Source organism: Canis lupus, chromosome 16 (genome assembly GCF_011100685.1).
Source record: "Canis lupus familiaris isolate Mischka breed German Shepherd chromosome 16, alternate assembly UU_Cfam_GSD_1.0, whole genome shotgun sequence".
NCBI lineage: Eukaryota > Metazoa > Chordata > Mammalia > Carnivora > Canidae > Canis > Canis lupus.
This window is the reverse complement of record NC_049237.1, coordinates 14,650,433-14,676,058: the sequence shown is the minus strand read 5'-3', so window position 1 is coordinate 14,676,058 and position 25,626 is coordinate 14,650,433. Positions and strand designations below refer to the sequence as shown.

General features: G+C 42.9%; 1 protein-coding gene across 1 annotated transcript; it reads left to right on the top strand.

The window, feature by feature from the left end:
- Window positions 1-31: 31 nt before the first annotated feature.
- Window positions 32-20,982, top strand: LOC119875706 (ral guanine nucleotide dissociation stimulator-like). Its single transcript, XM_038559607.1, has 5 exons — window positions 32-404; window positions 14,993-15,015; window positions 18,291-18,484; window positions 19,079-19,138; window positions 20,047-20,982. Exons 2-5 carry the CDS (start codon window positions 15,013-15,015, stop codon window positions 20,396-20,398), a joined length of 609 nt encoding a protein of 202 aa, XP_038415535.1. The 5' UTR covers window positions 32-404; window positions 14,993-15,012; the 3' UTR covers window positions 20,399-20,982.
- Window positions 20,983-25,626: the final 4,644 nt, after the last annotated feature.

Here is a 25,626-nt window from a genome sequence, read left to right as displayed (position 1 = left end):
TGGCGAACAAGAAGCTTGTCTCTAGATCCAAGGCGCTGTCACACCTAGAAGAGAATGTAGTAGTGACAGCAGTCGCTTCAGCCCGCTCAAGGCGGCACTTCCCTACAGTCCTCTAGTTTCCTGTAATCAAAAAACCCCACAGCCCAGGGGAGGAGCGAGGTTAGAGCCCAAAGTGGCCAAGCAGCAGCGCGCCCCGGGCTCCCGCCCCGCCGCCCCGCCCAGGCCAGGCCCCCCGCGGCCGCGCGCTCCGGGCTCCAACGGCCTCAACGGAAGGAGGCGCGGGGGGCAGAGGCGCATCAGTCTGGGGGGGACCCGGGCGGGGGCCGTTGGGGAAGCCGCGGCCTGGACCGGGACCCACCGGCGGCTCCCCCTGGGGCAGGGCTCTGACCCGCACTCGGCCTGCGGTAAGCAGCGCCCCACTGCGCGATGGGGCTGAGGGCGGCCCGCGGGGGGCGCGACCTGAGGCCGGCGGGGTGGTCCGCGGGGGCGGGGGTCGGCGGGGGAGGCTGGGGGTCGGGCGGGACCTGAGGCCGGGCGGGGCCGCGGGGGGCGGGCAGGGGCCCGGATGCTGGGGGTGGGGGGGGCGTGGGCCAAGGAGCCTGGGGGGTCGGGAGGGACCTGAGGCCGGGCGGGGCCGCGGGGGCGGGCAGGGGCCCGGGATGCTGGGGGTGGGGGGGGGGCGTGGCCAAGGAGCCTGGGGGGTCGGAGGGACCTGAGGCCGGGGGGCGCGCGGGGGCGGGCAGGGCCCGGGATGCTGGGGGGGGGGGGCGTGGGCCAAGGAGCCTGGGGGGTCGGGAGGGACCTGAGCCGGTGGGGCCGCGGGGGCGGGCAGGGCCCGGGATGCTGGGTGGGGGGGGGGCGTGGGCCAAGGGGGTCGGGAGGGACCAGAGGCCGGCGGGGCCGCGGGGGCGGGCGCGGCGGGGAGGCCCCGGGTCGCCCCAGGGCTGCAGCGGGACTCGGCCAGGCCGGTTCCCGGGTGGCCCCACCGCTGCTCCGCGCCCCGCTGTCCAGGTCCCGAGGTACTGCCCTAAGGAATCTGCCAAGGCCCCTGTTATTACCCGAACCCTCATGGACTCTATGATTGTGGCCACAAAATTAAAATTCTTTCCATTTTCTAAATTTCTACAGTTTAGCAGACAATGGCGAGAATTTTTGTAAGACATACGAATTGTAGATTTTAAAAGATGTGAGTATAACATGGATTATTTATAGGAGAGTTATAATTCGTAATTTCCTCTGAATAAGTTCTAAGAAATTAACTTACATAATTTAAAAGACACTGGCTTTAATATTTGTAATATGAATATAATGGTTTTGAGCTTGTACCTTGTGAAAGATTTAAGAATTAAGCATAAACTCTTATCACTTGATTATTGTTATTTTCAAAGTGCATTGATCAGCGACTGAACCACAAAATTATAGGTTAAAATAACTGGTTTTATTCTCCCTAGGTAACCTTTCTAAACATCATAGTTGATAATGTTTTCTTACTAGCACGGTGTTAGACAAGATAATGATTTGAAGGTCCTTGTAGCTTGAAGAACAGGTAATCTGGTCTGTGTATTCTTACTGTCTATATAGTAAGGAAGAATTATATTTATTTTTAAGTTATAACTGGTATTAAAATATGTATTTTTTGGACAAACAAATCAAAATAGAATTTTATTTTTTTAAATAATAAATTTATTTTTATTGGTGTTCAATTTGCCAACATACAGAATAACACCCAGTGCTCATCCCGTCAAGTGCCCCCCTCAGTGCCCATCACCCAGTCACCTCCACCCCCCCTCACCTCCCCTTCCACCACCCCTAGTTCGTTTCCTAGAGTTAGGAGTCTTCCATGTTCTGTCTCCCTTCCTGATATTTCCTACCCATTTCTTCTCCCTTCCCCTCTATTCCCTTTCACTATTATTTATATTCCCCAAATGAATGAAACCATGTAATGTTTGTCCGTCTCTGATTGACTTACTTCACTCAGCATCATTCCCTCCAGGTCCATCCACGTCGAAGCAAATGGGTATTTGTCGTTCCTAATGGCTGAGGAATATTCCATTGTATACATAGACCACAGCTTCTTTATCCATCGTCTTTCGATGGACACCGAGGCCCCTTCCACAGTTTGGCTATTGTGGACATTGCTGCTGGAAACATCGGGGTGCAGGTGTCCCGGTGTTTCATTGCATCTGTATCTTTGGGGCAAATCCCCAGCAGTGCAATTGCTGGGTCATAGGGCAGATCTCAAAATAGAATTTTAAGTCTTCCGGTGGAATTTATGTAACATATTCAAATAAAATCACAGGTTCTAGGGAGTGTTTTTCATCCCTCTAAACCTCAGTCCCCTAACTCTCTTCCTTCACTTCTGGCTTCTGGTTCTGGAACATATCAAGCTAGCATAATTGGTAGGGCGGAGAAAAGAGACAAATACTCTTTTTGTGAATCAGAGGTGGTTCATAAGAAGTATGCCGTCTTTACAACTGCTTATGGGCAGTGACTATTGAAACGGTTTATAGTAATCTCAATCTTAGTTAAAAATTACAAGAGAAAAAGTCTCAACACTGAAATGGTTCTCTTTCTTTTTATTTAAAGAAAGAACTTTCTTTTCTTTAATATTTATTTATTCAGAGACAAACAGAGAGAGAGGCGCAGAGACACAACACAGGCAGAGGGAGAAGCAGGCTCCATGCAGGGAGCCTGACATGGGACTCGATCCCGGGTCTCCAGGATCACACCCCAGGCTACACGTGCCACTAAACCACTCGCTCCAGAGGCTGCCCTGAAATGGTTCTCAAAGCCTTCTCATCCCTTGTATATACAGAGACTAAGAGACTTGTGCACACAGAAATGTCATCTCATAACTTTTCTCAAGTGATATTTTTGCTTCTCATTTTTATCATAAACAACCATTCCCTTTCCTACTACTGATTAGTTATAAAATACTATACTTAACACCAGGTAGCTCAAATGCTATTATAACTTCTTATCGCCTCCAGGATAAATCCAAAATTAATAGCATAGATATCAAATCCTTGCTGACAAGGACTGTGAGGAATACCAATAAAATGCAACCTTATTTCCTACATAAATTCTAAAAAAAAAAAAAAAAAGGAAAATTGAAAAGATGTTAGTGGTAGCAGGCTAAAGTAGTACTTTTATTAAAGATAAAGATTAAATTGTAAGAATAGGTTACTCCAGTATGAGAACCAAATGGTTAACTGATTTAGAGAATCAAGCAACCGACCAAATGTGATGTGGGATATTTGGGGGAGGACAGATCCCGTATCTATTCAGAATAAATACATAAGGAAATAATATGTAAATTAATAAGTAAATCTTTTTTAAGCCTTAGAACACACACAGATCATTCTTGTGTTTCTTGACACTCTAAGAAGTCCTTATTTTTCCACAGGAATTGCCATGTTATGCATATTTTCAAATTAATGATCGATTTATTATTTCAGTGAAGGTTTAAAGTGTTCACTCCCTTCAAAGCATTATATACTAGGCTTTATGGGGAAACCTGGTATAGGGTTTGGTATTCTCCTAAAGCATTTTTTCCAAAGTTCACAGAAACTAGTTGGGCCAGATGAATGCATAAACCAAAAGCAAACAATAACACAAAACCTTTGGGATGACACTAAAAAGAGAAATACTGTTATGGGTGAATGATGTGCTATGATGGTGAGGAGGGAAGAAAAGTTAATTTCTATCCAGCAACTGATTCTAGTTAAAAGGAAATATTATAAATAAATCAGAATTAATAAAATGCTTGTTTCTGTATTTAATCTTGATAAACCTAACATGAAAGATAATATACGCTGTACAGTAACATTATAAAATTACTGAACTATCTCCAGAAATATTCTGATATTTGAACCTTTAGTACTCATTCCATGAAGACTCTTCCTTCTCACATAATGCAGTACTCCTAGTCTTCATTAAATATGGCTAATGCAAGAAGTATTAGGGCTCTGAAAATTTCTTCAGAATTACATTTTTGTTAAGAAAAGATTTAAGGATCTTAGCAAATTAGGTGGGTTTTTTTTGACATTTATAAGAAAATTGGATAGGATAAACAAAAGTCCTGTTTGGGTTAGTATAGAGAATCTAGTCAGGTACTGTTTTACAAAAACTCTTTGCTGTGATGGATATGTTTGTAAAATTCTCATTGTCCAATGCAGTGGCCATTAGCCCCATGTGAATCTTGAGTCCTTGAAGTGTGGCTGTTGCAAATGATGAACTAAATTTTTATTTTATTTCATTAATTTAAATTAAAATAACACATGTGGCTAGTGGCTGCCATATTGTATAACCAGCTCTAGAATGAATATATGAAAATTGGTTGGGGGGCATTCTTGTTGATTGATGGGGTAAGGAAACCAGAGCTGACAACCAAGGTAACCGTGAGCCTCTGCTAGTCCCTGAAGCCCATGCATCCTCATTTTCTCCTTCAGTGCATACAAACTATGTGGCAGGTCTGCCACTGATGGTAAAGGAGCAAGTGATCCTGACCATAAAATTATGATAAATGATGCATCTAAGAGGTGGCAAAGTGCAGCCACCTCCTCCTTCAGGAGAGCTACATCTAATGAATTTCAATCATTTCCAAGGTGTGCATGTCTAATAGGAGACAATCAATAATTGCCTGCTGAGTAGATCGTCAAAGTGAATAAGCTATACAATTGGAAAGGAGTAGATAAATAGAAAAGATTGCAAATGTGGAATGTATAGTATTTGAGATTTTGAATTGCATTTGTTTTGAACTTCTAGATCAGTTTGGGAATAATTGGTATTTTAACCAGTATTGAGTCTATGAATCCATAAAAATAGAATATTTCCTATTCTTTTACGTCCAATTTGTTTCAAATCCAAGTTTTATAATTTTCCACATATAGGTTTCATACATATTGGTTTTTAGTTTTGTTACATTGTGGTCTGAAAACATACTTGTATGTTTTTTATTTTCTTAAATTTTTATGCTGTGTTCTGTGTCTCTGAATATGGTATCTTGTAGAGTCCGCCGAGTGAGCTTGCAAAGACTGTGTATTTTTCTCTCATTAGGAGTATTCACCACCTACTGTCATGTCGGATCAAGTTGATTCATAGGGTTTCTATATTCTAATCTAACCGATTTCAGGTTCAGCTCGCCTACTGATTTTTCTGCCTGCTAGGTCAACCAGTTCTTGAAAGAGAGGTGGTTGATATTTCTAATCATACATACAGTTTAAAACTAATATAGAGAAAATGTTGGGTTAAGTGCTTATTAGAGTGGTTTAACTATCAACTTTATCATGTAAGTGGGGTATCTGCTACAGTTCTCACTTACATTTCTAAAAATTTTTATCAGCAGGAAACAGATGTACACTTCAGGAGGTGGCCAAGGAAAATATAATACAAGAACTACTTATACAGGAGTCAATAGAGTTTAGGGTAAAACAAGGAATGGTTGTTGTACACTGGGCTAGTAATCAGCGGTTAAGTCATCACTACTCCTAGACCTTAATGGAAAGGGAGAAGGCAATTATATGAGCTCATAAAAAATACCTTTTGCAGAGGGTCACCTGAAGAGACTGTGGCCTTTGGTTTGGGGACAGATGATGTCTACTCTCCAAGGAAGAACCAAGGGAGTAGATATCTTGACTTTACTTTTTGCCACCCTCCAAACTCTTCCTGGTTCCTCCCACGGGCCTGATCCAATCTGAAGCCAGAGAAGGAAGTGCACAGATGTAGTCCATACAGTACAGCCTCCTTGGGCATAGTTTGAGAAAGAGAGCGGAGTGTGGATATGCAAGAAAAAATGGAAAACTTCCTGCATTCCACTCCTCTTTATTCTTGGCAATCTTTTCTTTTCCAGATGAAAAAAAGGTGTCCTCTAATACAAGGGATACACGAATCCCATCACCTACCATAAACCTTATGACTTGATGTCAGTTAGTCATATTCCCAAATAAAATCTATAATGTTGGCAAATCTCAGTATGCCAGCTTTATGTAAGATAATCTAGGGGAAAAAATGAGGGAAGAAATTCTCAATTAACATAAAATATAGCTGCCATAGTCCCGTAACTTGTGTAACCTCTCATATGACCTTAAATGACAATTATATATTCTTTAGCTACATCCATTCAATGTGTATTCTAAGCTCTGTCAGTGACTGGGCTATAGTATTCTTTATCTGGTGATATGATCTTGTGGTATAAGCCTTTGATTGCTTCTGCCTTGATTGGATTGCTTCATTATTCTGTTACCTGACCTTTTATAGAAGTGAGGCAATCCAGAGAAACCTCTAGGTTCTAGAAATTGTTCTTGCCTCCATTGTGCGGCAGCAATCTGATTTCCTATTGTTAAATAACATCAATCACCTCAACTATGGTTGTAGTCCCTTTCTCTGCCAGTAAGTTTAAGAGCTTGAGGAGTTTATGATGGCCCGAGGGCATACTTACTTTCCAATTTAACAGAGATTGTGTTGTCTAGGGGAAGCATTTCTTCTGTGTAAAACCAGGGCACTTCTACCTATTTGCTGAAAGAAGCTACTCTCTCACTGCCTTCCTTAGTTTCTGGATTTGTGCATTTTGACAGCAGGAGAGATGGCATGTGTTGGATAATGGTGTAAGGTCTGTAACATCTGGTGGGACAACCATCCCAAATCCACAAGATTGTGTCTCTTGAAAGATGCTACAGCAGTCTTTAGCAGATTATTCCATTCTATCAGATCTGCTACTTGTAGATGTTGAGACCAGTGGATTTTGGGGTGAGCCCATGGACACATTTCTTTTGTTGCAAACTACTTCCCTTTGTCTGAGGTAAGATTATGTCAGAATCCAAAGAAAATAAGGATTTTGTAAGCCTACGAGTCATGATGCTGACAGAATTGGTGACCAGAGAAGAAAGATTCCATATATGTCTCTTCCTGCAAGAAAACATATTTTCCCATAGTGCTAAAAGTAGTCAAGTAGAACCAGTGCCATACCAGTTAGGCAGAAGGTGCCATATGAATGGCTTTGTGTTGTCTTCTGCTATCAGACACTGGTTTGCCATAACCGTATCAACTGTAAAGAGAATTTCTTTTCTTTCTTTCTTTCTTTCTTTTCTTTCTTTCTCTTTTCTTTCTTTCGTTTTCTTTTTCTTTTTCTCTTTTCTTTCTTTCTTTCTTTTATTTCTTTCTTTCTTTCTTTCCTTTCTTTCTTTCTTTCTTTCTTTCTTTTCTTTCTTTCTTTCTTTCTTTCTTCTTCTTGTGTGTGAAGAGAATTTCATGTTGTCAAACCTGGCCCCATTGTGTTATCCTGGCCTACTAGTATCTTTCCCATTCAGCAAACACTTGGATTAATGAAAATGAAGACTAATAGCTATAGAATAGGTAATTTTGTGCGTCTGATTATTGAGGTCCCTCTAAAGTGTCAGCCTTCTCTGGAAGACTAAATGGGACATGAATATCCATATTTTATGCTCTTTTGAAGGGGACCACTCCTATACTTCATCAGAACTTCTTGTCATCAACTTTTCAATTGGGTTAAGTCCCTTACCAGTGGCCCAACTTGTCAGCTACTGCTCGAAGATTAGTGTAGATCACAACCTCAAGCTCTCTCTCCCTTTATGCTGGGCAGGGGGTAAGGGGGTGGGTAAATGGGTATATTTTCACAAACTTGGTGAATCATAGGTGTGATGATAGATCAAAATGCTGGGAGTGTTATCGTTTTGTATCTTAGGAACAATTTATATTAAGTATTAGGGCTATGTAAGGGGCTTCTTTAAAATGACCATTGTTATGGTACCTGGGTGACTCCAGCTGATTAAACATCTGACTTCTGCTCAGGTCATGATCTCAGGGTCCTGGGATAGAGCCCTGTGCCAGGCCACACTCAGTGGGGAGTCTCCTTCTCCCTCTCCTCTCTCTCTCCTTGCCCCTCCCCCTGCTCATGCTCTGTCTCTCAAATAAGTAAAATCCTAAAATAAAATAAATAAAAATGACCATTTTTCTACTTGAAAATGTGCTTTACAGAGGGCTTCCCAAAGCAGCTGACAGCCTAAATTGTTGCTTTTGCTTCCAAAGTTTTTGTTGTGTTTTGTTTGTTTTTGCAGTGTAGGCAGAGGTTGGAGATGGGATTTCCTACTTAAAGCTCAAACTAAGGCTATTAGGCAAGATGAGGGCCTTTTAAATACTTTTAATGAGGAAGCTCATTCTTAATGTAGAAGGAAGTAATTTCATATTTCAGCATTATTTATTACCTCAGCGAACACTTTAAAACGCTGGGGCCAATTGTTTCCAGGAAACATTTATGACTCCAACATGTGCCAAACAACCTCTTACTGTATGTAAGAATAGCCCTAGCTTAATAGATGTGTGCAAATGTTTTTGAAGGACGATTAATGAAAACAAAGTCAAACATTTTATACTAATATAGGAATTTGCTTTTCCTAAAAAGAAACCAAAGACTTTGCTACTTGTCTTTGCTCAGCTACTAAATGTTTTCCTTATCTGTAAGTTGTACTGAAGCTCCTGGAAAGAACTTTCCAGCTGGGGAAAAAAAAAAACATAATTCTTTATGGGTGATCTACCTGTTTTTCATCTTATGTACAGTGAGAAGCTTTCCTCCTTCCTTCAGGAACTCCACCCAACACTAATCCTTCCTTTTTCATGCCACCAGCATCTACTGACTTTACTTTGTTCCTGTCACTGTCAGAGCAAGTTGTGTCTCTCTTCACTGAAGCCACATTTCTGATTAATATGGGCTGAAATCATCTTATGTGGCAAGGGACTGATTGAGAAAATGCAGATAATTCTAAAGAAAGGATGTAAAAGCTCTTCTAATCTAATGAATCGTTACTAATCTTCACTGATGACAAGGGCATGTACATCATGGAACTTAATTTTTTATTGAAATGGGCTATTTTGGAACATTCTTCCAGGATCTCTTTTTCTCATTTGATAATAATATGAACATCCTCCATATCATTAAATACTTTTGTATAGGAAATCTTTAACTATTGAATGCTTTCATTAAATATAATATAGTTTATAGTATTTACTGCGTGTGCATATGCGTTATATTCAGAGAGGGAATATATATTTCTTTTCACCTACATCTACAGACACATAATATGATTTTAATCAGCTATGTTGGTAAAACTTTGGACATATCGTATTTATAGTTCCTGAGAAAATATTTTTAAAAAAAGAATTCTTGAGTTAAAGGTTATAAGCTGTGTTTCATTTTCTTGTATAGAGCATTATAGGAAGGTGTGATACGGGCACCTGCTATAGTACTTATGTGCATTGGCATATAATATTCATTCATTCATTCATTCATTCATTCATTTTTGTTTCTAAGTTAACGGAGGTATAATTGAAAAATAAAAATCATTTAGATTTGTGATGTACAATGTGGTATTTGGGGTTTTTGTTGTATTTTTTTTTAAGATTTATTCATTCATGAAAGACACACAGAGAGAGAGAGAGGCAGAGACCCAGGCAGAGGGAGAAGCAGGCTCTTCCAGGAGCCCGATACAGGATTCGATCTTGGGATCCCCGGGTCATGACCTGAGCCGAAGGCAGCTGCCCACCCAGGGGTCCCTACAATGTGGTATTTTGATATATGTGTCTCCCATCCAAGTACTATAACCAGGCCTGAACCTGTTTAGCTTCCGAGATCAGACAAGATTGGGCGTGTTCAGGGACTTGATATATTTTGTATCAAGTGTGTATTTTGTAATGGTTGTCACAGTGAGCTAATTAACATATCTATCACCTCACGTAGTTCTGCTTTTGTTTTGTTTTTTCCCTTATGGTGAGAACACTGGATCTACTCTCTTAACAAATTTCAATTATACAAAATAGTATTCTTTTTAAAAGTTTTTATTTCAATTCTAGTTAGTAAACTAGAGGTTTTTCATTTTTAAATACCACAATCTCTTCTACATATCTCTCAGATGGGAAAAACCTCTATTTTAATTCCTCTGTTCATCAGTCTTTCCATAGAACTAGGTTGTCTGAAAGTTTTCTTCTACCTTTTTCAATTTGTTCACTAATGAATGAATAGTACCAGGCACTGGGACTTAAAGCTAGCAGTGTTCTCTTCAGCCTGTTGCTCCTCTGGTACTTACATTGGCTTCTCTTGATCTCCCACACTGAATTCTTTCTGGTTATAAAACCTAGTGTCACGGGATGCCTGGGTGGCTCAGTGATTGAGCCTCATCTGCCTTTGGCCCAAGGTGTGATCCTCAGGTCCTAGGATCAAGTCCAGCATCCAGCTCCCAGTGGGGAACCCGCTTCTCTCTCTGCCGCTATCTGTGTGTCTCTCACAAATAGATAAATAAAATCTAATTTAAAAACAAACAAACAAACAAACAAAAAACAGTACCAGCACCGATTTGAGGTAAAATGCATTGGTGAGTCTTCATAGACTAAAGGGGAAAGAGCAATTTGCATTAATAAAAATAACATTATTGCGTATAATAGATAGGTCCAGAAATCCCAACAGTTTAGCAAAATATAGTTGTTTTTCTGTCATGTAAATTGTGCAACATATGTTCCTTATCAGTCAGGGGCTCTCCTCCAAGTGGTGATTCACACCCCCATGTTCTGTCTTCGTATTTTGGCTCTACTGTTTTCTTTACTTTTCTTTCTTTCTTTTTTGGCATGGGAGGATAGAGGGAAAGAGAGAATCTTAAGCAGGTTCCATACCCTGCATGGACCCTGATGCAGGGCTTGATCTTACAACCCTGAGATCTGAGCTGAAATCCACACTTAACAGACTGAGCCACCCAAGTGCCCCAGCCCTGCTGTTTTCAATGTAGCTTCCAGAATTGCTGTATTGAGGGAAAGAACATGGAGGATCACTAGGCCTGGGTTTGGATCATATCGTGTCTATTCTCAGTTACAAGACACATTTTGCTGCAGAGGAGGCTGGGGAATGCTGTATGGGCTATGTGTCCAGGTAGGAGAGAAAATGGACTCAAGAGTTAGACTCTCTGCCATAACATGTGAACAGGTAGTGGTAATTTACTATTATAATAGGATAATGGAGTAAAGTAAACAAGCTCAGTGTGTTAAGCATCCAGCTCTTGATTTCTGCTCATGATCTCTGGGTCCTGGGATTGAGCTGCGGAACAGGCTCTGTGCTCAGCAAGGATTCCACATGGGATCCTCCCTCCCTCTCCCTCTGTTCACCAACTCCCATCGCTCATGCTCTCTCTCTCTCTCTGAAATAAATAATAAATAAATCAGATATATAAACCATAAAATAAACAAATTTTTTCTCACTCATTTTTTTCTAGCTATAGATTGTCTAATCTCTCTTTTTTCAAATAATGCTCATTGTAAAGGAGACATTTCTGCAATTGAAAAAACATGTTCATAATACAATGTACATAACCAATAATGAAATTAATATGTAGTATTCCATTGATAGATTGGTCAGTTTGTTTTTAGGTAGTTATCCTCCTTATCAATAGAAATTCTAAGATAAAAGTCAATCTCCTTAAAATTTTTGCGGTATGAACTATGATAAAAAATGAAATATATAGGGATCCCTGGGTGGGGCAGAGGTTTGGCGCCTGCCTTTGGCCCAGGGCGCGATCCTGGAGACCCGGGATCGAATCCCACATCGGGCTCCCAGTGCATGGAGCCTGCTTCTCCCTCTGCCTATGTCTCTGCCTCTCTCTCTCTCTGTGACTATAATTAAAAAAAAATTAAAAGTGAAATACATATATATATACACACACATGCACATATATGTAAAGATTCTGCTTTTATATTTCTACAAGCTTTACAATGTCATTTTGAGTGAACTTAATCATTATTTTTTAATGATTTCACCATATAATTAGGAAAAAAAAATGACTTACAGCACAGTATATTACTTTTGCAGTTCAAACCAGCTTTGGAATCGGACATTTCCATTCATATTCAAATTAATAATCATGAAATCATAATGTAGATTTTGTTGCCTTTTGTGTTACATTTGCCTGTTAGAGCAGAAAAGTTAAATATTTTACTGATGCTTCCTTTTTTTTTTTAAAGTTTGGCTTTGGGGACATGATATTGTGTGGATGTAGGTGGTCTCTCTCCTTTTTTTTTTTTTTTTTTAAGCTGCATAGAGGAGAGAAATGAACAGGTTAGAAAAGAAATAGGAGGGATCCCTGGGTGGCGCAGCGGTTTGGCGCCTGCCTTTGGCCCAGGGCGCGATCCTGGAGACCCGGGATCGAATCCCACGTCGGGCTCCCGGTGCATGGAGCCTGCTTCTCCCTCTGCCTGTGTCTCTGCCTCTCTCTCTCTCTCTGTGACTATCACAAATAAAAAAAAAAAAAAAAAAATTTAAAAAAAAATAAAAAAAAAAAAAAAAAAAAAAAAAGAAAAGAAATAGGAGTTGCTTTTTAAACAAATTACAGACCAGAGATAAATCACATACCCAATCCCTTAATCTGTCTCATTTCTTATTTATATTAATTGAAGAAAAAATACTGGCTTTGTAGCAAGATGCATTCTTCCAAGTAACACTCAGAAAAAGAAATAGGCTAGTTTCACATTGTAATTACTTAGCATTCTTTTTCATTTTTGCTTGAACAAGGTGGAAAACGTCAGTAGGTCTGCTCATGCAAAAGAAAAGAAGTATAAAATATCAAACATGCATTCATTAGAGATTATTATAGAAAAAAGTATTTAACTTTAGGGAGGAAACACTTAACCTGATACACATTAAGTTCTCCTCTCTTCTCCTCTAAGAAAATGAGAATAATTAAGGAGAATGATTATAGGTGCTGCTAATTGGTTCCAAGTTTAAGGATACCATTTATGACACTTTTGTTTTTATTGATGATAATTCTATAACATAATCATACTTACTCTTATCACCATTGACAAAACTATCGTCTTGAGAATGCTAAGCAAAGCAAATGGCTGTACCTTTGAATATATTACAAAAAACAAGTACTTTTGTGTGCCTTAGTTGATCTTCATGCCATTAGATGTAGCTGAGTGCCATGTTTTTCCACTTGGAATAAATGTTAACCCTGACTGCTTCCTAGACTTGGTAGCATTTGGACTCTGGTGCATTTTTCTGCAATGCGATATACACTTGCTGGAGTGTATAGAGGGAATTTATTTTTTTTATTTTTTTAAAGACTTCGTTTATTTATTCATGAGACACAGAGAGAGAGGCAGAGACACAGGCAGAGGAAGAAGCAGGCTCCCTATGGGGAGGCCCATCCAGAACTCAATCCCAGGCCCTGGGATCACAGGATCACGACCCGAGCCAAAAGCAGATGGTCATCCATGAGCCACTCAGGTGCTCCTATAGAGGGACTCTAAAAGAAATGTAAATGGTCTGTATGTTGGTAAATTGAACACCAATAAAAAATAAATTTATTATAAAAAAAGGGCACACAGCAAGTGAATAAAGATTTGTTCAAGAAAATCTATTTAAAAAAAAGAAATGTAAATGGTGAGTTGATTTCTTAATTTCTAAGAATTCTTGACCTCAAATTCTTTAATCACTTTTTATTTTCTGAAGGACTTTTAAAATTTAAGAAAATTTTTGAACAGCTCTTCTTTTAATGTTATTTTTCCCTTGAACTCTTCGCTCTTTTAAAAGAACATGTACATATGCATGTGTGTATACATGTATTAATTCATATCACGTTAGTTTTCAAAAAGTTTTTCTTCTCTCTTTCCATAACTGCCATCATTTTTATGAGAAAAAAAGCAACTTTAAATGGTGTGTTCCTACTCTCTAGTCAGTTACCTTGCCCAAGTCCTGAAACCTTAACTGAGGGATCCCTGGGTGGCTCAGCGGTTGGGCGGCTGCCTTTGGACCAGGGGGTGATTCTGGGGTCCTGGGATTGAGTCCCGGGATCAAGTTCCGGGTTGGGCTCCCTGAGGGAGCCTGCTTCTCTCTCTGCCTGTGTCTCTGCCTCTCTCTCTCTCTCTCTCTCTCTGTCTCTCATGAATAAATAAAATTCTTAAAAAAAAAAAGAAACCTTAACTGATTGTTGAATTGAATAATGGCAACTTGCTGGCAGCATGGCAACTGACTGTGCTTAACCCAGAAACAAATTCCAAAGAACAGAAAAACAAAAAACAAAAAAAACAAAAAACAAGGAATTTGGATATATGTGGTGATACAGAGAATGAATAATGTACTGCATGCACACACACACACACACACACACACACACACATAAACAAACGCACAAAAAAAAAAACTTTCTTGAGAATTTTATGCCACTTCTCCAAAACAGAGATGATGGGCATATGAGGTATAATGCAACAGCTGATGACAAGAATGATATTTAAATATATACATTTTATTACTAAAACAGTAAATTATTAAAGAAATGAAAATTGAAACAACACTAATAACACTAATTATTTTGTCTATCATATGGGGGGGAAGATAAATACTACACAATGCTGGCAAGAGTATGGAGAAAGTAGTGCTCTGATTTTCTGCAATAATGAGTGCTAATTGGTAAAACTTTTTGAAAATTAATTTGAAAATACATCTTGAAGTTCAAATATTGCATAACCTTTGACTCAGCGATACTATGTTTATAAATGTACCATGTGTGTACTAACACGAGTCATACAAAAATGTATGCACAGAAATATTTGCTGAGTGAGTGTTGAGCTTTAGCTCTAGAATCAGACAGACCTGAGTTGCAATTACCACTTCATTACTTTCTTTTTTTAAATATATATATATATTTTAATGGAGTTTGATTTGCCAACATATAGTATGACACCAGGTGCTCCTCCCATCAAGTGCCCCCCTCAGTGCCCATCACCCCATCCCCCCTACCCACCTCCCCTTCCACTTTCCCTTGTTCCTTTCCAGAGTTAGGAGTCTCTCATGTTCTGTCTCCCTCTCTGATATTTCCCACTCATTTTCTCTCCTTTCCCCTTTATTCCCTTTCACCATTTTTTTATATTCCCCAAATGAATGAGACCATATGATGTTTGTCCTTCACTGACTTATTTCACTCAGCATAATACCCTCCAGGTCCATCCACGTCGAAGCAAATGGTGAGTGTTTGTCGTTTCTAATGGCATTACTTTCTAGATATGTGAGCTTAGGCAAGTTACATAGCATGTCTAGATTTCACTGTCCTTTGAGAATTAAATGAAATGATGTCTATAAAGTGTGTAAGAAAGTGTTTGGCACCTCATAAGTACTTGAGAGATGTTTATTAGTCTTTGTAATGAAGATAATATTGTTATAAATATTATGCAGCATCATTTATAATAGTTAAGGTCTCAAAACAAGCCCCTTATTCAACTGGGATATCGGTTAAATAAACTTAGGTTCATTGAATAGAATACAACAGAGTCACTCAAAAGAAGAAGATCAATCTATGTGGAAGTAGAGGCAAGAAATACTTTGAAAAACATAAAGTTTTAGTATTAATAGTATTGTTCCATGTGTGTGAAAAGACACTAATATATTTTGACTAGTCTGTATCAACAGAAAGAGGGAAAAGAATATGAACCAACATATTAATAGTGGTTATCTCTGGGAAGTGGAATAATGAGCCATTTTTATTTTTCTCTATTATATTTTTTGAGATATTTAATTTTTTTTTATTTAATGTTTTTTAAGGTCATTCTTTATTGTCTGCCAAAGTCAAAAAAATTATCTGAATAAATTAATCCTGCTTTTCTGGCATTAAGGATATAGACTGGAATATGCCATTTAAAAAAAAAAAAAAAGGGGATCCCTGGGTGGCGCAGCGGTTTGGCGCCTGCCTTTGGCCCAGGGCGCGATCCTGGAGTCCCGGGATCGAATCCCACATCAGGCTCCCAGTGCATGGAGCCTGCTTCTCCCTCTGCCTGTGTCTCTGCCTCTCTCTCTCTCTCACTGTGTGCTTATCATAAATAAAATAAAATAAAATTAAAAAAAAAAAAGTTTAAAAAAAAAAAAAAAAAGAATATGTCATCTATCTCTATGTATGGAGATATAGATATGTAGATATAGATATAGCTGCATACCATATCTATCTATAGATAGAGATAGATGACATATACTGGTCTATAGATAGATATAGTATATGAATGTATCTTTATATCTCCATACATAGAGATAGATGACATTCTGGTCTGTAATCTTAATAAAAAAAAATATTAATGGTATTAATATACCATATAAACACATATAAAATATTAATGGTAAGTAGGTATCATGTAGCCTGATATGTTCTTTATTTGAAAGTTAGAGAGAATTATGGAAATTCATTAACACTTTTTGTGGTATCAGTACTTAAAAAAGAAACCCTAGAAATGGAAGGAACCTCAATACTTCTCTGAGTCCAGCATCTCACCAAGAGCACAAATTCACTGAAAGCCAACTCCACTAACTTCATCTGATTTGGGGGATAATAAACTACTAACTCCAAAAATAAAATATTGCTGTTAGAATGTTATTTCTTAGATTGATTAGAATGTGCTTTCTCATAAAATCCCTGCCATCATTTCTATTTTTGTTTCATAAACTGAATGAGGCTCTTTATAAATTTTCTTTAGATGGTAGCTTTTTAAATAGTTTCAGGTTGGATACACATAATTTTTTCATTTAAAAATTTCCCCAATTCTTATTACTTTTCTGTGTATCAGAGGATTTCCAGGCTCATTACCTTCTTGGTGCTCATATCTGAACGTCCTCAGAACCACTTCTCCTTTAGAGTCTGACTCATGCCATTCCAAAGTCAGGATAACCTTTCAAAGGGAATAGTCAGCTGGGTGATCCAGCTGTTTATTAGTCCTAGCAATATCAGGCTTGATGTTCTCTATAAGTATCAAGGCAGACAAAAGTTTCTTTACTATTTTCTAGTTTCAAGCCTATTTTATTATTTTGGAATTTGTATTTTTATGAAATATAATAATTTACAAATTATTTTAACAAGCTTTATATATCCTTTATAAATTTTGCAAATTTTTAAGGTAATCTGGATCCAAATATTCGCCCTCTTAAGTAATGTGGGAAGCTCATTTCAGTACAATTAATGTGTTAGGAACTATGAAATAGCAACACATTGAAAGAGTCAAGAACAGACCACATTCCTTTCATTTTAACATCATCATGAAGAGTAAATTAAGGGTTGACTGGATTTTTAAAATTATATATTAACATACATTCACACATATGCATGCACACACACACACACACACTGAAATGTACTTTGGAGCAAAAAGGGACATTAGTGTAGTGATGACTTGTAGGGCAATGACCAGAACATTAGCCTTATATGGGATCCTAAGTTCTCTTAATAAATAATCAAGCCTAGAATATTGTTGTGAAGTTCCACTTATGAGGCACATAGTGTTCAAATTCAACTTGACATTTGATATTCTATGTCACCACTATGAAAGTTCTTGTATTTTTTGAAAATGCTTCGACGGGGAGTCAATTTACAATTGAGATGAAGGATTATCAATGTTGCTTGCTTTTATAAAGATGTAGTGGGAGGAGACATGTAAAATATCAAAACATTTAGTTGGATGTGAGAAGAACTTACCTTGGTGTATTTTCAAAAGTTCTCTTTTATTTTGTACAGCTTTGTCTGCCCTATATCCAAGCTCATCCCTTCTCTAATAATTTTACTTTAAAAAATATGGCAGATAGGATGCCTGGGTGGCTGAGCAGTTGAGCCACTGCCTTTGGCTCAGGTCGTGATCCCTGGGTCCCGGGATTGAGTCCCACATCGGGCTCCCTGTGTGGAGCCTGCTTCTCCCTCTCCCTGTGTCTTTGCCTCTCTCTGTGTGTGTCTCTCATGAATAAATAAATAAAACATTTTTAAAAATATGACAGAGAAGTTTTAAGATTTGGGGATTGACATGGGGTGAAGCCATTAATGCAGGGAGGTGCTGCCAAAACTCAGCTGACAAGCGGCCCTGGGACACTAATCTTTCCCACTAGGTCCTTGTATTGATCCAAATTTTTTTGAAAATTTATCCTCTAAGATTATTTCTTTATTGGATAGTTTGTCTGTTTAAGAGACAGGCAGAGAAGCAGGGAGCAGAAGAGGGAGACACAGGCTCCTCAAGCACACTCTGCCCCAAGCGCAGAGCTTGCCAGGGGCGGGATCTCAGGATGCTGAGACCATGACCTGAGCCACAACCCAGAGTCAGATGCCTAGTGACTGAGCCGCAGGCATCAAGCCCCGTGTTCCTGCTGTGGGCACTCCTGCCGCCCCCCCCCCCCGCCCCCCGTAGCCACTGAGAGCTCGGGCTTTGGTCTGCGCTCCAACTCCCAGGTGGTCTGGAGGCTACAGTGCAGGCTGCACGTCCCCTCTGTCCCACCTCAGGCTGAAAGGGCCTCAGCCCTGAGAAGGAATCGGATCTTCCCGACCACCCCTAGCCGGAGGGAGCTGCTGGAGCAGCAGGTAGAAGAACTGGTGCCCGCCTTGCTGTGCTTGGACGACCTTTCCATTGTTCAATTTATGGAAACGTATCCTGAATTTGGCACCACCGAAGAGATCCTGGACCTGCTGTTTGCAAAGTGAGCACCCTGACCCTCCACAGCCCAGGGGGATGGGCCACCTACTGGTTGGGAGTCTTGGGAATGTTCCTGAACTTCCCGGCCCCTGGGGCTGCTCCTCCGACTGGAGCAGAGTCACACGGGGCCTAGTGGGGTCCCGTAGGGCAGTCCCCGGGGCCTGGCCTGTGGCAGGTCGGCTAGAGGGGCTGTGATTGTGCTCAGCAGTCATCGTTCTCTCCCCATGACAAAGCCTGTGCCGCGTCCCCACCGTCACCAGGGTTTGAGCTGGCCTGTTTTCCCATGGAAAGGGAGGTTTGAGAGTCCATCTGGGGTCTGTGTCCTGGGGCAACCGGAGTAGGGGACCGCGGGGACACCGGGGCACCCTGGCCCACTCGGATGTCGGCCATGGGCCTGGCCGGAGCCCTTTCATTCCTCAAGCATTCAGGAGGACCCAGCAGGTGCAGGCGCTTCTCCAGGGGCTGCCTGTGGCCCCACGCACAGAGCGGATGGCCCCCCAGGGCTCCAGGCTAGTCAAGGGTCAGAGGGTGACAGCAGCTATGAGGAGAGGTCGGGTCCACAGGAACTTTCATGTGATGCCCCCCTGCCCTCCTCTAGATATGGATGCAACAAATATCTGAATGATGACATCGTGGGATCCGTGGAGCAGTGCAAAGTGTGAGTGAGCTCTGGCTCATGCAGGAGGGCCTTCCTCTCCAAGAGGGCAGCGAGGGGGCTGTGGCCTGGAGGGGCTGCTGGACCCTCACCCCACACATCTGCAATTCCTGTGACAGGGTAAAGGTCTAATGGGTCCTTTGAGAAAAGAGGAAAAGAGAGCTGTGGATGGGGTGCGGGCTTTGTGGGAGAGCACTGGGAGCCCTAATGAAGTCCTTCTCCATGCCTGCCCCTTTCAAAGCCCTCTGTCTACTCCCCTCCTGGGACCCAGAGCAGAGGGTGTGGGGAGCATCGCACTCACCAAGCTGGTGGCACCTGGACCCAGGTGCACAGCAGGTGCTCAGGAGAGCCAGTGAGTGCTCACGGACCAGACGGCCCCTGCCCTTTGGGAGATTAGAGTCAGTGGAAGGACAACCCCTGGGGGCCCCTCGTGAGTGAGGCAGCGCTGAGCCACAGGAGGGAAGGCGGCAGTACCGGGCAGCTCCTGGCAAGGCCTGGCAAGACACAGAGCCCAAACCCTCCCCACTCGGACATTCCCAGAGCGACAGTGTGTGCAGTGAGGGCAATGAAAGGCCAGACACCCCCCTTCCCCGGATGCCTGCCAGTGGATTCAAGGGGCAAGTGGGCAGGGAGCCAGGCTGAGGAGGGAGTCATGCTTCCCCAGGGAAGACAGTGATGGTCACACCACTAGTCATGGGCTCCCATGCACAGAGGCTTCGTGCCAGCCCCTCCTCAGTGAGCAGGCCTGTGGCAGGCAGGACCACCAGGTGGCAGGTGGACAAGGAGCAGCACTGGCCTCCGACAGCCCTGAGCGGAAGGCCTGGGGCCCCATTCCTGCAGGGCTTCCCCGGGACACCTTGGTGTGAGGGAGCCCTGTCTTCTGATGCCTCTGCCCACCTGTCCCTCCCCAGGGCCATCTCCTGCATCCTGGACATCTGGCTGGACTACCATCAGGAGGATTTTCATCAGCCACCAGAATTTCTCTTCCTGAGGAAGCTTCTGGCATTCATGGGGCTCAACATGCCAGGCTCAGACCTGGAAAACTGGGCCCAGCGTTACCTGGAACGATTCAGCTACCTGGAGCTCGTGGAATTAGACGATGAGGATGAGGAGGACTGGGGGTGGCCAAGCTTGGGACAGGGTGGGCCACACAGACCCAACCTCCATGCAGCTGGGCCGGGAGCAGTGGGTAGGCTCACACCCCATTCCCACGGGCTTCAGTCTGGGGAGACCTCCCAGGGCTCTTGTACTCACACAAGTTGAGCAGTGGGAAGAGTGTCCTTGATTTGGGAGGGACGTGGAAAGTCCGTCCTGGTGATGATACTTTGTCTTCTTGGGGCTACAGCTTCGGCCCCGGAGCAACACCCTAACCCACCTCAGGAGCCCACCCCAGCTCCGACTGTGGGGCCTGTGGCACCTTCAGGGCCTGAGGTGACCGAGCCGGTCCCGGCTGCTGGAGGTGAGGGCTTGGCCCAAGCTGAGATGCTGGCTACTGAGTCCAAGTCAATGCACATGGTTTTGGCACCTATGATTCCCCACCCTGATGAGGAGCCACCTGCACCCTTGGCCACCCGGTGGAGGAGTAGGCCCTGGCGCCTGCAGTCAGGGTCCCCAAAGTGCCAGGGCCGCCACCTGCCTCTGGAGCAACTGGCTTCGACCCCTGAACAACCCCCTGAACCACCTCAGGAGCCACCCCAGCTCCTACCGCGGGGCTCGTGATGGCTGCAGCCCAATGGAGGCTTCCCTCCCCGTCATTGTGCTGTTTCCATATTTTGTTTTTCTTTAACCTCTATAATGGCTTATGAATTTTATTTGTAATAAAAGATAAGTTAACGGCAGAAAATTTACTCTGATGCTTTTAAATTATACATCGTGGTACTTTAGGTCCATTCAGTGTCACAGGCCCCGGAGCCCAGGGCACTGGGGGACACAGCCCAAGATCCGGCGCTCCCCCCAGGACAGGCAGAGGCCAGGAGGGTACAGGAAAGCAAGGACGCTCCTACCACTGGGCGGCCCCGAGCTGGGCCGATCGGCGCCCCCCACCCCCAGAGCATCCAGGCCCCTGTGGCCTGGGAGCTGCGGTAGTTACTGCGGGAGCTGACTCCAGGGCTGAACAGCTGGCCGCCACCAGTGTGGCTGTTCCTCCTCGTGTCACCCTGTGCCTGGGACTGGGCAGGGGCCTCACTGGATAAACAGAACCCACTAAGCCAGGCACCTGGCAGGGGGCGGGGCAGCTCCCCCAGCAGCACACACCTGAGAATCAGCACAGCAGGCCCCTACCCCAGAAGACCAGCTGGAAGGACAGGGGAAACCAAGTTATTGACCAAGCAGCACTGGAAACTTCTAGGGGAAGTTGAGGGATTTACAGTATATAGAATCAGAGGATACTCCCCCTTGTTTTTTCTTTTCTGTTTGTTTCTGTTGTTTCCCAACCCCCTTTTTTTATTCTTTTTTATTTCTTCTTTTTTTTCTCTTTTGCTCCTTTTTCCAGTATAACTTGTTTTTGTCCACTCCACACTGAGCAAAATGACTAGAAGGAACAATTCACCTCAAAAGAAAGAATCAGAAACAGTCCTCTCTCCCACAGAGTTACAAAATCTGGATTACAATTCAATGTCAGAAAGCCAATACAGAAGCACTATTATAAAGCTACTGGTGACTCTAGAAAAAAGCATAAAGGACTCAATAAAATCATGAATGAGAAAAGAGAGATCACCACCAGCACTAAGGAAATACAAACGATTTTAAAAACTTATTATGAGCAGCTATACGCCAATAAATTAGGCAATCTAGAAGAAATGGACACATTTCTGGAAAACCACAAACTACCAAAACTGGAACAGAAAGAAATAGAAAACCGGAACAGGCCGATAACCCGGGAGGAAATTGAAACAGTCATCATCAGAAACCTCCCAAGACACAAAAGTCCAGGGCCAGATGGCTTCCCAGGGGAATGCTATCAAACATTGAAAGAAGAAACCGTACCTATTCTACTAAAGCTGTTCTGAAAGACAGAAAGAGATGGAATACTTCCAAACTCGTTCTATGAGGCCAGCATCACCTTAAGTCCAAAACCGGACAAAGACCCCATCAAAAAGGAGAATTATAGACCAATGTCCCCGATGAACATGGATGCAAACATTCTCAACAAGATACGAGCCAATAGGATCCAACGGTAAATTGAGAAGTTACTCACTGTGACCAGGTGGCCTTTACCCCGGGACGCAAGGCTGGTTCAACACTCGGCAAACACTCCGTGTGACTGATCAGATCTGCAAGAGAAAAAACAAGAACCAGATGATCCTCTCAAGAGACGCAGAGAAAGCATTTGACAAAATACGGCATCCACTCCTGATCCAAATGCTTCAGAGTATAGGGATAGAGGGAACGTTCCTCAGCATCTTCAAAGCCATCTACGAAAAGCCCACAGCAAATTATCATTCCCAAGGGGCAAACGCTGGGAGCCTTTCCCCGAAGAAGATCAGGAACGAGACAGGGATGTCCACTCTCACCACTGCTATTCAACATAACACTAGACGTCGTAGCTTCAGGAATCAGGCAACAAAAAGAAATAGAAGGCATTCAAATTGGCCTAGAAGAAGTCAAACTCTCCTTCTTTGCAGATGACATGATACCGTACACCTAGAAAACCCAAAAGACTCCACCCCAAGACTGCTAGAACTCATACAGCAAATTCGGCAGTGTGGCAGGGTACAAAATCAATGCCCAGAAATCAGTGGCCTTTCTAGACGCTAACGATGAGACTGAAGAAAGAGAAATTAAGGAGTCAACCCCATTTACGATGGCACCCAAAAGCATGCACTACCTAGGAATAAACCTAACCAAAGAGGTAAAGGATCTCTACCCGAAAAACGACAGAACATGTCTGAAAGAGACTGAGGAAGACACAAAGAGATGGAAAAATATTCCATGCTCATGGATCCGAAGAATCAATATTGGGAAAATGTCAATGTGACCCAGGGCAATTTACACAATGAATGCAATCCCTATCAAAAATACCACGGACTCTCTTCAGAGAGCTGGAACAGATCATCTGAAGATTTGTGTGGAATCAGAAAGGACCCCGAATGGCCACGGGAATAGTAGCCAAGAAAACCAGAGCGGGGGGCAGCACAATGCCGGATTTCAGGTTGCGCTGCCAAGCTGTGCTCACCAAGACAGTGTGGTACAGGCAGAACTACAGACACATCCATCAATGGAACAGAAGAGGAATCCAGAAGTGGACCCTCAACTCGACGGTCAAGACCATATATTTGACCAAGCAGGAGAGACCATCCACTGGAAAAAAGACAAGTCTCTTCCATAAATGTCAGGGGAATACTGGACAGCCACATGCGGAGGAGGGAAACTGGACCACTGTCTCACACCAGACACAAAGATAAACTCAGAATGGATGAAAGATGTAAATGTGAGACGAGATTCCATCAAAACCCTGGGGGAGAACACAGGCAATGCCCTTCCCGAACTTGGCCACAGCAACTTCTTGCAAGATACACCCATGAAGGCAAGAGAAACAAAAGCAGAGATGAACTATTGGGACTTCACCAGGATGAGAAGCGTCCGCACAGCCAAAGAGACACTCAACAAAACCAACAGACAATCTCCAGAATGGGAGAACCGTTGTACAAATGACCCGTCGGATAAAGGGACAGCATCCAAGATCTCTAAAGAACCTATTCAACTCAACAGCAGAGAAACCAACAATCCAATCTGGAAATGGGCAAAAGACACGAACCGAAATGGCACAGAGCAAGACGTAGACGTGGCCAACAAGCCCATGAGAAAATGCTCCGCATCACTGTATTTCCATCAGGGAAATACAGATCAAAACCACAACGAGATCCCACCTCACAGCGGTGAGAATGGGCAACATTGGCCAGACAGGAAACAACAAATGTTGGACAGGATGTGCAGAAAGGGGAACCCTCCTGCACTGTTGGTGGGAATGTGACCTGGTGCAGCCACTCTGGGAAACTGTGTGGAGGGTCCTCAAAGATTTAACAATGGATCTGCCCTATGACCCAGTAATTGCCCTGCTGGGGATTTACCCCAAAGATACAGATGCAGGGAAACCCCGGGACACCTGCACCCCGATGTTTCTAGCAGCAATGTCCACAAGATCCAAACTGTGAAAGGAGCCTCGGTGTCCACCGAAAGATGAATGGATAAAGATGTGGTCTCTGGATACAATGGAATATTCTGGGATCCCTGGGTGGCGCAGCGGTTTGGCGCCTGCCTTTGGCCCGGGGCGCAATCCTGGAGACCCGGGATCGAATCCCATGTCGGGCTCCCGGTGCATCGAGCCTGCTTCTCCCTCTGCCTGTGTCTCTGCCTCTCTGTCTCTCTCTGTGTGACTATCATGAATAAATAAATAAAATCTTAAAAAAAAAATGGAATATTCCTCAGCCATTAGAAATGACAATTAACCACCATTTGCTTCGACGTGGATGGAACTGGAGGGTATGATGCTGAGTGAAGTGAGTCAATCAGAGAAGGACAAACATTATATGGTCTCATTCATTTGGGGAATATAAAAGATAGTGAAAGGAAATAAAGGGGAAAGAGAAAATGAGTGGGAAATATCAGAGAGGGAGACAGAACATGAGAGACTCCTAACTCTGGGAAACGAACAAGGGGTGGTGAAAAGGGAGGTAGGCGGGCGGTGACAGGATGACTGGGTGACGGGCACTGAGGGGGGCACTTGATGGGTTGAGCACTGGGTGTTATGCTTTATGTTGGCAAATTGAACTCCAACAAAAAATAAATTAATTAAAAATAAGTAAGATCTAACTGTTGGGGTGCCTGGCTGGCTCCGGTGGTGGTGCATGCGATTCTTTGTCTCAGGGTTGTGGCTTCGAGCCCCACCTTGGGTGTGGGGATTACTTAGAAATAAAACTTTTAAAAAAATAAAGCACTTTTTAGCACTTATGCAGAGGATAACCTTTGATCCTTTAGTTTTTGAAAAAATGTGGCAAAAATATAGGAATGTGAAATGATCTGGTAATATTAAAAGTAAAATTTTTTAAAGAAGTTTTAACTTTTACTATAGATCAACACCGAAAAATATTTGAAAAATAAAACCTCTTGCTAAAGAAGCTAAATGTTGGTATTCTAGTGTTCTCTTTGTAGATCCCGGTCTGTACTTCCGGGCATGTGGGTTAGAGACTCATCAGGACTCTGAGTCTCCCCTTTCTCCAAAGGCCCCTTCCATACAACTCAGCTCCACTTAGTCCAACTTCCCATCACCATGGTCTGTCTGCCTTAAGGCCCTGGCGGTGGCACAATGGTGACCTTCAGCCCCACTTGCCAGGTTTCTCAGAAGGTCATGGCCCTGGTCATACGGGGTCAGACAGGCACTATCAAAGATACCCAGTAAAGATTTCTGGTGGCCCTCAGCCTAGGTCTCTGCTACTGGAAGCAACCTGGTGCCAGAGAGGCAGCTTTTCTCTCTCAGTCTCCAGAAATCTCTT